The following is a 14,436-nucleotide window of genomic DNA, read 5'->3' on the forward strand; positions in this document are numbered from 1 at the left end:
CTCTCTCTAAGATCAGTATATATTCGCTGCCAACTACTCCAAGCAGTGAGCCTGGTACTTGCTCTTCAGTGATGGACCAAAAAAACAAAATAAGTAACTTACAATCTGCAGGAGGAAACCAAATTTAATATCATACAAAAAAAACGTTTAATTACAAGGTGTGATAAGAGCCAGAAAGGGGAAGTATAATGAGTTATGAAAGCATATTAGGGCTCCTGATTTAGGTTGGGGGAGCTGTAGGTCAGAAATTGACTCTTTGAGGAAGTGACATTTATGCTCAAATACAATACTATCCCCAAACTTCAGTTTATCAAGAGATGATATAAATGGTGAAGAGGAAGAACATGTATATTAAGATGCCCTACTTGAGACATAGTTTTCTATATATCTCTGTACAGGCCATTGGCAAGGACTCTTTAGCTTCCTGTCTTACATATGGTGTGTGACTATATGATCACACTCCAGATGTTACACGGATTCCCTTGTACAACTAAGTCGTTAGTCACGTCAGTTCGTGGTGACCAGAGTCCTAAATCTTTGGTACATATTTACATTTCCCAAAGCAAACACGCCTCTCCAAGGCTTGCTCTCGCATGTGAGCCCTAAGAAGTGGTGCCCCGCCTTCCATTCTACAAGTGAGCCTGCCCCTGTTTGCCTCCATGTTTGTGGGAGCCGACAGCTGTCACTGACCCGCCATGGCCATGGCCACTGTTCGTGTGACTCAGGGGAATATGCATGTGGGGCCCTAAGGGCCCTTCTCCCTGCTTTGCTTCTCTTCTCTTTAGAGAACGTGTTGTATGTGCTGTGAACAAATGGAAATGTGACAGTTAAACAATCTCTTTGTGTACTGGACATTAATCGCTCCCATTTCGTTATTTTCCAGGAAGAGAAGGTAACAAGGACTACTTCTCTCCGGGGCTCCTCGTGCTGTACTGTGCGTCCTCCTTAATCATCCCCGCCATCGGGATGATCGTTTACTTTGCGCGAAAGGCCAACATGAAGGGGTCCTACAGTCTCGTAGAAGCACAGAAATCGAAAGTGTAGCTGGCATTGGAAATGCTCGGCCACAGACACTATTTATCAGCCTGGAGCCTTCATTCCATTCCACAGGGAAAGCAACAGGCTGAGTCCTGACTTCCGGACATGGTGGACTCTCAGAGGGTGACGGCTGCCCAAGCTTCTGGCTGTGACCTGAAACCCAGGGCAAACTTCCTGCCTGAAACACAGGCAGAGGCACGGAGGTGTGCGGCCTGGAGCAGTCCCTTGATGTGTATATACAGTGCCAGGAACTGTACATATGTCACATAAAATTATGCCTTAGCAAGACTGCTTGGAATAGCAACACCTGCAAGGGAGAGTTCTAAAATAATTCAACAGTGTTGCCTGGACTGGTTGGTCTAACTTAATGCATCTTAGGAAAATTTAACATTAACATGGACTGGCAGCTGTCCTATGTCATCTTTTTATACTTTTCCCCCCTCCCTATAACAAAGTTGGATTCCTATCAAGTTCACGGACAACAACGTCATGTTTGTAAAAACGCCAGGGTTTTATGTTTTACAGGCAAATGGTGAACCAAGAGGGCACAGGGTTGACTTTCAGGTACTAAAACTTCGAACTCTGGTGTAACGGTTGACTGGGTTTCTCTGGACGGTACTGACATGGTACGGTGATGTTTGATGTTGTTTGTTCATCCTCCTCTTGTGCAACGTTCCCGAGGTGACCTAACAGTGCAACTTCTTTTGATCTTCTTTTGTAAATGTTTAGTCTTTTTGTATAGTAAAGTGATCATTTCTGGACTTGTAAGAGTTGTGTGTTTATTACAAACTGCCTCCTTGAGTCACATTTCTTTTTGAAATCCCAAGTTCCAAGGATGAGGAATTCAAACCCACAGGAAAAATAAGTAACACTCAACATATGGACCTCACACTGCTTTTATCAGCAGCGCCAGGGGAACCTGAAAAAAATTCAGATTTCTTGGTGCCATCTTAACCCACTAAATTGGGATATCTGGTTTTGTGTCCTTGGAATCTGAAATTTAAAAAATTTAAAATACAGCATACATGAAGGCATGAATCCAGAAACATGCATATACTGAAGGGCAACGACGAGTGCACACCATGCACATACCCTCACACCTACAGCTAGAACATGAGTGTCCTTCAGAGCCTCTTAGATGCACTCCTCCCCACGACTCTCTCACTGAGCAGTGATCAATACCTTGAATTCTATATTAGCCATTCCCTGGCTTTCATGGAGATTTTATACCTGAAGAGCTAGCCCTAAGTAAAACATTATATAATTTTGCCAGAATTTGAATTTTATATAGATATAATCAAACGGTAAATTTGCCCGTGACTTTATTCTTTCACTCAAAATTATGCATTTGCATAATTTATCCATGTTGCTATATACTAGTATAGCTACAGGTCATTCACTTTTTGTTAGTTGTTAGTATTGATGACTCAATATGATGGCACAATATTATACGATTTTGCCACAATTTATTCATCCATTTTACTGTTGATGGATGTTTGTGCTGTTTCCAGTTATTTTCTGTTATGAGCAAAGCTTCTGTAAACATTATTTTACACTGTCCTGGCTAACAGCGACTGGAAAAACCAACCATGTACAAAAGACTTCATACTACATGATCTCATTTACATATAGTTCAAAGCATGCAACAACAATGCATGGTGTTAAAGTCAGGATGCCAGGTACTTCCTGAGTGACAGTGACCGGAAAGGAGCACACTGGAGGTGGGGGGCGGGTTTGAGAGGCTGGGTGAAAAAGGTGTACCATTTTCCATTTTCCAAATTTGAATGCAACGCAGTTACAGTCAGAAGAGTTCTTTTCTAGTGTGTGCACCATGGCAAGTATGTCTTCCAACAGCAGCCAGGTAAAAATAGCACCCTACCTGAGCTTGACACTTGGAATTCTCACAGGCCTATAAATATTCAGGGCTCCGAGGCCCAGTCCCGGGGGGAGGGGGGTGGGAGCGGCAGCAGCTCTGGCTTGCTGAGCATTTGAATGTTGGCTCAGAGAATAAAAAGGAGAGGAAAGTACTTGAACCACCTTTCACCACTAAGCCACCTCTGGGATTTCCAAATAAGGCTTTGGCGGAGGGAAGGTGACACGGGGAGCCTGCACCCCATCACTCCACACTCTCGGAGGCTGGGCGTCAGGGAGGACCCGGCTGTAACTGTGGCTGAAAATGCCTCACCAAAGTGAAAGGGGAGTTCAATCTCCAGGTGCGGTCACGATGTCACCAGCTACCCGGCCTCATCGCCGTGTCTCAGGCAAATGTCGACTTTATGCCTCAAGAATCGTTTGGTCACTCCCAATCTCGCCTGGTTTCCTTCTGTGGGGATCTGGTCATACTTGAGCAGATTGGGAAGGATTTAAGGAAATCCTGGGAAGGAGACAAACATGGCTCTTTGTAAATTATTGAATCTGAGCAACTGGGTTCATTCGTTCATTTGCTCAGACATTTCAGCCGAGTGGCTCTGGAAGTCTGTGTCTCTGACATAATGAAATGATTCTATGATAGGCCTCTTCCAGGCTCACCCTTGCTAACCCGTCCCAGTCTGGCCCTTGTTTCCGCCACGCAAAGGGAACATGGACTTCCCAGGATTTGCCCGGATAACTGGAGTCCTGCTTTACCAAACTCTACAGAAAGAGTAAAGGGACTTTATGAGCTTTTACACTTTACCGGGAAGAGAGAGGAGAAACGTGACTAATACCAGACATGCTAGAGGGCTTTCTTTTCTCTGTTTCCTTGTGAAGAAATACTATGTTCTCAGGACCTTGGACTAGTGACAGCGTAGGCTGCTTTCTCATCGATAAAGGAGATGAGGGCAACGCTAATGAAGAGGTGTGTTCCGGGGACGGGGCGGGATCCCCCCAGAGAAGAGATCACATTCCAGTGACAACAATAAACCATAAACTGAAAACCACTAATTCCTGACTAATCCTGGTGAATGGAGGAAGACTTCCCAAGAGCACAGAATGGGGAGCTTGACGTGGATCTTAAGATTCGACAGCTTTTTTTTAAAAAAATATTTTTTTATTGCTTTCATAAAGGAAGAGGGAGAGAGAAACAGCAATGAGAATCATTGATTGGCTGCCTCCTGTACACCCTCTATTGGGGTTTAAGCCTGCAATCTGGGCATGTGCCCTTGACCGGAATCGAACCCAGGACCCTTCAGTCCACAGGCCGATGCTCTATCCACTGAGCCAAACCAGCTAGAGCAAGATTTGACAGCTTTTAAAGTAAAAAAAGAGCAGTGATAACGAGAATTTGAAAGAGGAAAGAAAATTTATGCCAGGCTAAATTGGTTTTTGATTTCATGAAGGTCTAAAAAGGAGGAGTGTGACGAGACGTGGTGAACACAAAACTTGGCAAGGGTTTGTCGATGTTTCTTTAATCTTTTGGGGGCAGACGTGGACCAGTTAGAATAACCAATTAAATGATGACAGAATGTGTCCTGGGCGAATGGGTCAGTTACCTAGAGAATGGGGGTGGGGGTGCGGGGGCATCTCATCAGTGGCAGAGGGCACGCTGTGTCTCAATCAGTTGTGCAGGGAAAGAAATGTGTTACTAATACTGAAAAGTCAACTGCAAGGGCTGAAGGTTTTCCCTCTAATGATGTCTCGTGCACTAAGGGGCTGGGAGGGGCGTGGAGGTACAACTAGCAGGAGAGAATCGTGCCTGGCCCGCAAACACGACATATCCGATGCCCCCTCGCAGAAGGTTGCATCTGTGCGTGGCTGCAGAGAACCTAGCGGGGGCTCTGGCCCTGGGAAGCCAGCATGGCACTGGCTGCCCCACCTCCCCAACCTGGATCTGAGATGGGGCTGAAGCCGAAGCAGGAAGTAGCTAATGTATTGGTTCCAGCAAAAGTATTTTAAAAGATTCCAGTCTGCGTCATGGAGAAGGCTAGGCGAAAGTGAATATAAATAATATAAAACCCTGTTCCAGTCCAAAATGGCCAGGATATAATTGGGACATTGTTTTAAAATGCTGCCCGCTGTCCATTGTGACAGGGGCAGTAATTAAATAAAGCTGATTTAGAGGAAGCCAATCAGGCTGGACAGAGGGGCTAAGGAACTGAGATGTTGAGATTAGAAAGAAGACTTCGGGATATGAGATCTGCCATCAAATATTTGAAAGCAACGATACAGCAGGGCAGAACAATGGAAAGAACACAGGGCTTTTAACTCAGATGGTGGGAGACCTCAGGGTTCCTTTCAAGCCTGGGATTCTAGGAAACGTGTATTATGGTTTTATAATAAATCAGGATCAGAATGCCCAGGGCCCACCCTTTTGGTATCAAAACCAAGGAGCAGAGTGGAGCCCGAGCTGCCGGGGCCTCTGCCAGCTGGGCTTCCTGTGGTAGTCATTCTAAGGAGGGCATCCAGGGGACACAACAGAAGCTTAGGTAACAAACAGGAAAGCTGGACAAATGTCATGATGATGAGAAGATAGACTCAAAAAAAAAAAAAAAAAAAGATGGCAGAAGCAACTGGAGAAGCCAAAAAAATCAGGATGCCACAATCAGTGGGACGAGGGTAGAAGGAAGGGAAATAATGAAGCCAGCGTTGGAGTGGGATGGCAGAGTGACAGCGAGAGACAGGTCAGGACGAGGATTACTACAGGTCAAAGCCTGTGACCACAACCTTTGGTGTACTGGATGACACTCCAACTGACGAAGCCACCCATTTTGTAATTGGACTAGAGGCCCAGTGCACAAAATTTGTGCACTTGGAGGGGGGGGGTGGCTGTCCTTCAGCCTGGCCTGCACTCTCTTGCAGTCCGGAAGCCCTCGGGGGATGTCCACCTGCCGGCTTAGGCCCGCTCCCCATGGATGCTGTGCTTGCCAGCCAAGAGCCCAGCTTCTGGCTGAGCAGCACTCCCCCTGTGGGAGCGCACTGACCACCAGGGGGCAGCTCCTGTGTAGAGCTTCTCCCCCCTGGTGGTCAGTGTGCATCATAGCGACCAGTTGTGCTACCATTCGGTCAATTTGCATATTAGCCTTTTATTATATAGGATTGTTTGTCTTTTCTTGTTGAGTTGTAGGGACTTTAAAAATATATTCTGGATATTAAATCTTTATTAGACCACCCTGGCTGGGTAGCTTAGTTGGTTAGAGTGTCGTCCTGATACACCAAGGTTGTGGGTTTGATCCTCAGCCGGGACACATATAAGAATCAACCAATGAATGCATAAATAAGTGGAACAACAAATTGATGTTTCTCTTTCTCCTTCTCTATCCAAAGTCAATAAATAAAAAAATTAAAAAACCCTATTAGATATATGATTTGAAAATATTTTCTCCCCTTCTGTAGTTTTTACTTCCTTGGTCATGTCCTTTGATAAACAAAAGTTTTCATTTTGATAAAGTGCAACTTATCTAGTTTTTCTTTGGTCATTTGTGTCTTTTGGTGTAATAGCTAAGAATCCATTGCCAAATCTGTGTTAATAAAGATGTACCTCCATGTTTTCTTCTAAGAGTTTTATAGTTTTAGCTCTTATACTTAGGTCACTGATCTACTGGTGTGAGGCAGGGGTTCAACCTCATTCTTTTACAGATGGTCGTTCAGTTGTCCCAGCACCATTTGGTGAAAAGTCTGTTGTTTCCCTATGGAATGAACTTGACACCCTTGTCAGAAATGAATTGGTCATAAATGTATTGACATTTTTCTGGACTCTCAATTCTATTTCATTGGTCTGTTAGTCTGTTCTTATGCCAGTACTACTCTGTAAGTTTTGAAGTTTGGAAAGTATAAAGCACCTGACTTTATTTTTTCTGTGTGGCTATTTTGGCTTTTCAGGGCCCCTTGCAATTCTATTTGAATTTAAAAATCAGCTCCTCCATTTCAGCAAAATCTGCTCTTGAAATTTTGATAGGGATTATGTTGAATCTGTTTTCATTTTTGACATTCAGGATAATTGCCTGGATATAGAATTGTTAGTGGCAGTTTTCCCCTCTAGCACGTTAAAGATGTCATTCATTATCTTCTATTTTCTGAGTGTTTCAAGTTTCTTATTGTTGTTCACCAATATTTAGTATGTGTTTTATTCTTCTGCCTGCTTTGTTTTTAATCTTTAGTTTTCAGCAGCTTGACTATGACATGCTTAGGTATAGTTTTCTTTTTTGTTGTTGTTGTTGTTCTTTTTATTCTGTTTGGGGTTTGCAAATTTTTTTATTACTTGTTTCTTCCAATAAGTCATTTAATACCTGTGCTCTTTTTAATTTTGTTTTCTTTGTATGCTTCAGTTTACATGATTGCTAGTCTCCTGTCTTCAAATTCACTGATACTGTCTTCTGTTGCATTTACTCTATTGTTAATACCTTCCAGAATTTCTGATTTTAGATATTGTGTTATTTCTAAGATTTCCAGTGTTCACATACATGCAGTTTCTATATCTCTTCTGAAATTATCCATTTCTTCATCACTATATTCACCTTTTTCTATAGACTCTAAACTTATTTATTATAGCTATTTGAATTAGCTTTTCAATTGATTCCAACATCTAGGTCATTTCCATTGATTGAGTTTTCTCTTTCTTGATTTTTTGGTACATCCATTAATTTTGCTTGTTTATTGACATTGTGAATAATACAATGTAAAGATTCTGAGTTCTGTTATCTTCCTCTGAAGAATGTTCTGTTTGTTCTACCAGGCAGTTAATCACTTAAAGTCAGAGATGACTGATTGTACACTTTTTTTTGGAGGGAGAATGTATTTCAGTTTTGCCTTTAGTCTTAGAATGAATCCCTTTGAAATGTAGTCTTCTTCCTAAGGCATGGACCCTCTGAGGTACCAATAAGAGCCAAGATAGGCTACTAGTATATTTTAATTTAGTGGGACTTGATCTCCAAATGCTGTTTAGAAGAGCAATAATAAAAATCTCTCTTGAGTTCTCAAAGAGAGATTTTACTATTATTAGAGTATTGCTGATGTAGGTACAGTCAGAATTTAGCCAACATTTTGAGTTAATTTTATGAGTGGATTTTATGGTTTCCCCCGCCTGTGCTTCCCCTTCCCCTGGCATTTCCCCTAAATTATTTTATTTATTTTATTTTTTCAGCTTTATTAAGTATAACTGACAAATAAAAATTACATATATTTAAGGTGTACAACATGAGTTCTAACGTGCATATACATTGTAAAATAATTACCGCTATCCAGGTAATTAACATATCCTTTACCTCACATAGTTACCTTGTGTGTATTCTGTGTGTGTGTGTGTGTGTGTGTGTGTGTGTGTGGTTAGAATACTTAAGATCTACTCTCTTAGAAAATTTCAAGTATACAATATATTTTACACTCTAAATTCCTAAACAGTATTGGGGAAACATCTTGAAGAGCCAATTCTAAGAAATAACCATGTGAATTCTGTTTTGTTTTCTGTAGAGAATGCTAAATTCAAGCAGAACTTCCACAAACTTCTTACTTGGCTCTTTGCCCTTCAAATAAAAGTTTATAGGGATGTTTTTACTTCTTCTGTTCACAGTGAACTTCTTGTTTTCAGAAGTGCTGAATTCATTCTGACGTCTGCCCGCTGAGCATTACTAGATTAACTGCCTAACCAGTGGATTTATTACAAGACTCCTAGATTTTGTTAAATAGGATTTATCTAGTCTGCTCAGGGTGAAAGTTTCCCATGAGAATCTGTAATCAATTGATCAAAATGTGAATAATTTTATAACCCTTTCTTAAGGGAGATATTTTACTTCATTTACATAGTTTTTATTTTAATTTATAATTTTGAAACTTCCTCAGGGCGTGAGTTACTTTTTATCTATATACTTGTTAATATACACATTTGTGTTAGTTAACATTATATAGGTAAGCACCAGATATTTTATAATAGGGTGATAGTATTCTGAATATAAGTGCCTAATTCACTCTAACTTTGGGGGTAAAAATGTTGTTTTATAAGTAAACTTTAAAGTACTATGGATGGATATTCTTTTTTTAATGTGTGTAATTAGACTTACAAATTGTCACTCCAAGATTTTTCAATAGGTGTACATGTTAAATATATGTGATGTAGTCTAAGACTCTTAAGGTTTCACATCACAATGCCTTTGTGTTAAACATCCTTTGGAGTCAGATGCCTTGAGATCAGATCCTACTTCTGATCTGTCACTGGTATGTTGTCTATACCTGGCATATTATCTCTGCTCAGAGTTTTTAACAACAAAGGATTTTATTTCTGATAAGAGTAATACATACCACTGTGGATAATTTTGGAAAAAATAACAATGGATGAAAAAACAATAACAACAGATGAAGAATGAATGAAATCTTCAACCCCCAAGTCAATAGAATTAGCCACTGTTTAGTTATCAACCAATACATCTTTATGTTGATGTTAAAATAATTTGCTATCTTGAATTTTCACTGAACATTCATATGTATTTTCTTATGTTAGTAAATGAAGTTCTGAAAAAATATTTTTAAGGGTTACATAATATTCCATGGCATGTAGGCACCATAATATATCTGTATTGTCTCCTAATGTTTGATACTTAGATTATTCCTAAATTTTAGACATTCTACTTAATATTTAAATAATATTTTATGCATAAATTTGTCAATAATTAATATTATTCATTTAGAAGAGATTAATAAATTAGAAGTACTGGGAAAAGTGTCTTGATACATATTGCCAAGCTGTTTTGTCAGATCAGCTCCACTAAATTATAATTCTACCAAGATGAGAGGGCTCCCGCCATCACACTGCCACCAGGACGGTCACTAAACATTCTCTTTGGTAAATGTTATGGACAACAGTAATGTCTCATTGTTGCTTTATTTTGATTTATGTGTTTATAAAGTTAAACATACTTTTACTTTATTATTTACTTTTCTTTATAAATGGTATTGGTCTTTTGCCCATTTAGCTGCTACACACTTTTTTCCTATGAGTTTTATAAGAGCTCTTTTTACATTTTTCTGCAAATATACTTTCTGATAATTTTTAGAATGTGTAGAGTATTACTCCCTTTAGCAAAATAAAATGCTATATGGCAGTGGGTGTAGTTGTTACTGGAAGAATTAGTTTTTAGTACCATTGAATGGAAAATTCCTAATTAAAAACCTGAGTTAAAAGTAAGCTAGGTTACTTTTAAATTGGTTAGCTAAAGCCACAGCCATCTCTTTCTTTTCCCATGGAGGTGTGAGGAGCCCAATTTGAAAAAGTTTGAAAATGAAAGAAAAGCTACTACCTTGGTTCTGCAAAATTATGTGAAATACAAACTCCAAAGTGAAACTTATGCCTCACCAATTCTGAGGCAGTTAAGACTATATTCCGAGAGTCTTAAAGTCCCGAATGGTTCATACAATGCAGTCTCTGAGAATTAGCATCTTATTTTGAATATGTATATGGTGTGTGTGTGTGTGTGTGTGTGTGTGTGTGTGTGTGTGTTTGGCTGAATGCTTAGTATACATTCATGAGAGTAAACAGGTGTCTGAGTCACACTGAAGAGGCTAAACCAGGGGTGGGCAAACTTTTTGACTTGAGGGCCACAATGGGTTCTTAAACTGGACCGGAGGGGCAGAACAAAAGCATGGATGGAGTGTTTGTGTGAACTAATATAAATTCAAAGTAAACATCATTACATAAAAGGGTACGGTCTTTTATTTTTAGTTTTATTCATTTCAAACGGGCCGGATCCGGCCCGCGGGCCGTAGTTTGCCCACGGCTGCTCTAGGCCCTTTTTCTTTTCAGTTATTCTTGGTGGTTCCGCCTCTACCACAGCTTCCTGGACTCACCTGAGCCATGGTCTAAAGTTCCTGCCCATGGATGGAGTCTCTGTGAAAATTTCAACTCCTTGGTATTCCCCATCCCCCCAAACCCTGGGGAAAGTCATATTCAGCACACAGCATTCTGCATTCTCTTAAATTTCACATCAATAAAATCTACAAGCTTGGGGTGATCCTGAGTGGGACATGGAGATGGGCTGTGAAGGGAATACAGACCACCACCCACTAGACCAGTGATGGCGAACCTATGACACGCGTGTCAGAGGTGACACGCAAACTCATTTTTTTGGTTGATTTTTTTTGTTAAAGGGCATTTAAATATATAAAATAAATATCATGATCTCACTCATTCATGGATAATAAAGACCATTACAAACTTTTGAACAATAATAGATACAGAGGCAGAGCTGCCTCAAACTGATTGTCAAACTGCAGTGGGAAGGCCAGGGAGGGTTGGGGGACAGGAGGGAGGGGAGTAAGAGATCAACCGAAGGACTTGTATGCATCTATATAAGCATAACTAATGGACATAAGACACTGGGGGGTAAGGGAGGGCAGGGGTTTGTCAAGGGTGGGGGGGGATAAAAAGGGCACTTATGCAATACCCTTTGTAATACTTTTAGCAAAAATAAATAAATAAATAAATAAATATCAAAAATATAAGTCTTTGTTTTACTATGGTTGCAAATATAAAAAAATTTCTATATGTGACACGGCACCAGAGTTAAGTTAGGGTTTTTCAAAATGCTGACACGCCGAGCTCAAAAGGTTCGCCATCACTGCACTAGACTTTGGGTGGCTCGTGTGCGGACAGCAGCCTCCTGCTGCAGGTCATCTCAGGGCTTCAGAGGGTGATGGGGAGCTGCGTGCATGTGGTCCAAGGAGGAACACAGGCCTAAGACACTCTGCTGACGATACATTTCTCTAGGAAAACCTTCATGAAGGAAAATCGCTTCCCCTGCATATGCTGGTGAGAGGTCACCCTTTAGGGATGGGAGAGGAGTGTGGGGCTGGGGGAGAAACTTGGGGTGCACATGTTTACATGTGCCTTGACAAAGCCCCAAAATGTGTACAGAACTGTTAATAAACTGTTAACAGAGTTAGAAGTAGATCATGGTGGGGGTGGGGGAAAGTCACGGTCACTTTTCCATATATATTCTATCACTTGGGGTTTTTTGTTTATTTGCTTTTCTACAATGAGTATTTACTGCTTTGGCAATTTGGAAGTACACAATACATTTAAAAATAAGTTTACCTCAGCTTTTGTTGTCTTTTAAAACTTGCTTTTTATTTATAGAAGTCTTCAATGGGGTCTTTTTATTTTTCCTTGTGATTTCTTGCATGGCATGGAGCTTCCTCTGACCACGACTGGACTCAGTGTTTACTTATATTCCGTGGCTCTCTCTCTGCTCTCCGAAGAGTTAAACCTGGCAGTAAAGGGCCCTCTGGGGTCTGTCATACACGGTATTTAAAAGCCCCGTCACAGGGCAGGACAAAACGAGAGCGGTTTAAGAAATGGCCGTTTCTGATTAAAGTTGATGGCTCTGGGCTGTGCTCCAGGGACTGTGAGGAGCCAGAGCTGCCCACGGAAGGTCTTGTTCTAAGGGCGGCCTGACCCGGTCCTCTGTCCCACACGCTAGACCCTCCCGGGAGAAGTCCCCTCGCTGCCTAAGCCGCACCTAGAAAGCGGGAACTCAGGGCACCCAGGTCTGCAGGCAGTTGCCCCTTAGTCTCCCCACAATTCACACGGTTCATTATCTGGAGCAGAGATCAGAGTGGAGGAGGAGCTGAGCTCGGGAGCCAGCGCCCGGACACAGAGAACTGCTCCGCCTGCACGCTCTGCTCTGTAGTGTGGCCTCCACTTCTCCACCACGCGTGTCACTGCAGGGTTCCTGAGACGCCCCAGATCCGGGTCACACGTTCTCCTGCTGCTGTTCTAACCCCCGTCCTGTTCTCTTGCCTTTTTTCCCTTCCCGTGGTTTCCTTTCCATTCTTCTTTCCTTTTTAAAATTTGGCATCCTCCCTTCTCTCCTCCGACCCTCCATCCCCAAAAGCGCGAGTGCCACCTGCTGCTGTGGTTTCGTTCAGCCCCGGATGCGGTGCCAGGGATAAGCGGAAGCAGCCAGTGCCCATTTACAATCCATCTGCCTCTCAAAGGCCCGGCAGGACCGGCCAAGTTACCAGTTCTCGCCCTTCAGGCCAAGTAGCAGGCGTAGGCGGGGCGTACTCCCCCTCTGTGAGCTGCAGGGAGAGAAGATGCATTTATGAGCCCTGTATGGGCAACATTCCCAGGGACATGTCTGGAGGAATTCTGTTCTTCTAGCCACATGTGGACACATGTGGTCTCATGGGCTCCTACGGGGTTTGATGCAAAATGAAGAAGAAGGAGGAGAAGAGGAACGAGGAGGTGGGTGGAGGGGGAAGACGTTAAACACCATTTTGGGTCCAATCCCTCATTTTAAAGTGATGAAAATGGAAATCCGGAAAACGAAAGGTTCCCAAATCTCACAGCTGGGTCTCTCAGGGCCTATAGTGGAGGCATGGGGGCCCCTGTCTTACTCTTCGTATAAAACCTGTTTCCGCAGAGGCAGCTTTGAGGACCCAAACATACAGTAAGATCTCATGGGAACTTTCATTAGACAACAAAAGACACTAGCCGGGCTGTTCACCTTGTTGACTCTATAAAAAAACCAACAACACTGAAAAGCGCAACATCTCATCTCCTGACTCTGCTCGGCCGGGAACCGGCAGGGGCTCCAGGCCTGTAGGTGTCGTAAGGCTGGTGAGTCAGCACAGTTTGGGGGGAAATGTTCACAAGCTGAACTGATTGAACCTCCCAAATCATGCCTGCTGTCCACCACTGTGAGTGCAGGAACAAGGGCCGTAAACATACAATAAACCACGGCGGCTGTCAGGATTGCAGCAATACCCTTCCCCATGTCCTGGCCGCGTGTGGGAGCGCAGAGCCAGCTATCCACTCGGCTTCATTAGCCACGTGCAGGCAGACTGCTGACTGCCAGCTGCTCGGCTGCGCGAGCCGCGCCAGATGTGCTCTGTCACTGGGTGGGAGCGTGTAAACAGAGGCGGTGATGCGTGATCAGAACGGGCGATCTCGGGGAAATATTGACAATCGCGGGTTCTGAGCCCCTGGAAAGAGCGGCTGGGAGTTGATCTCAGGCTGCAACTGCAGCGGCGCGGTGGAGGCAGCTTCTGGGATCGGGGTTTACTGGGCCTTTCTGGATGGGAAAGAGGATATTCTAGGAATGTGTCCAAAGTAAAGTACCGAAGACACGGGTGGTTCTCTCATTCTTGCCGCCTGTTTCTTTTTCTGAGCAGAGTTGTGTTGATGTAAATGAATATTCATGAGCCAGGGAAAAGTGCTCTGTTAACCCGTCCCACAGCGTTTTAAGGATTCTTTGGGGAAATGCATTTAAGTCCATAGCACAATATACTTGGAAAAATAAGTGGATTTTCCCACCCACAGGCTTGAGCGTTTGAGGGTAAAGATGTATCTTACAGGATGCCCGTCCCCACCACTGTGCCAAGTGTGACGAGGAGCTAAATTTGGAAATTGCAGGGACATGTTTTAGCCACTTTATTTTTGGGCCTTTCTACTAGTATGTTATCTTGGCTTGGCATACCAGGAAGCTATCTGAG

General features: G+C 42.6%; 1 protein-coding gene across 2 annotated transcripts in view; it reads left to right on the forward strand.

Annotated features, from left to right (window-relative positions):
- VCAM1 (vascular cell adhesion molecule 1) overlaps positions 1-1,799 on the forward strand; it is an 18,237-nt gene extending 16,438 nt beyond the window's left edge. For both annotated transcript variants that reach the window (XM_070395875.1, XM_070395874.1), the window contains one exon: positions 884-1,799. In XM_070395875.1, the coding sequence (XP_070251976.1) occupies positions 884-1,044 (161 nt within the window). In that variant the 3' untranslated portion in view covers positions 1,045-1,799. The remainder of the gene's footprint in view (positions 1-883) is intronic.
- The last annotated feature ends 12,637 nt before the right edge of the window (positions 1,800-14,436 follow it).

The sequence above is a fragment of the Myotis yumanensis genome, unplaced genomic scaffold (assembly GCF_028538775.1).
Source record: "Myotis yumanensis isolate MYYU_CA2020_CCGP unplaced genomic scaffold, mMyoYum1.0.hap1 SCAF_17, whole genome shotgun sequence".
NCBI classification, from domain to species: Eukaryota; Metazoa; Chordata; class Mammalia; order Chiroptera; family Vespertilionidae; genus Myotis; species Myotis yumanensis.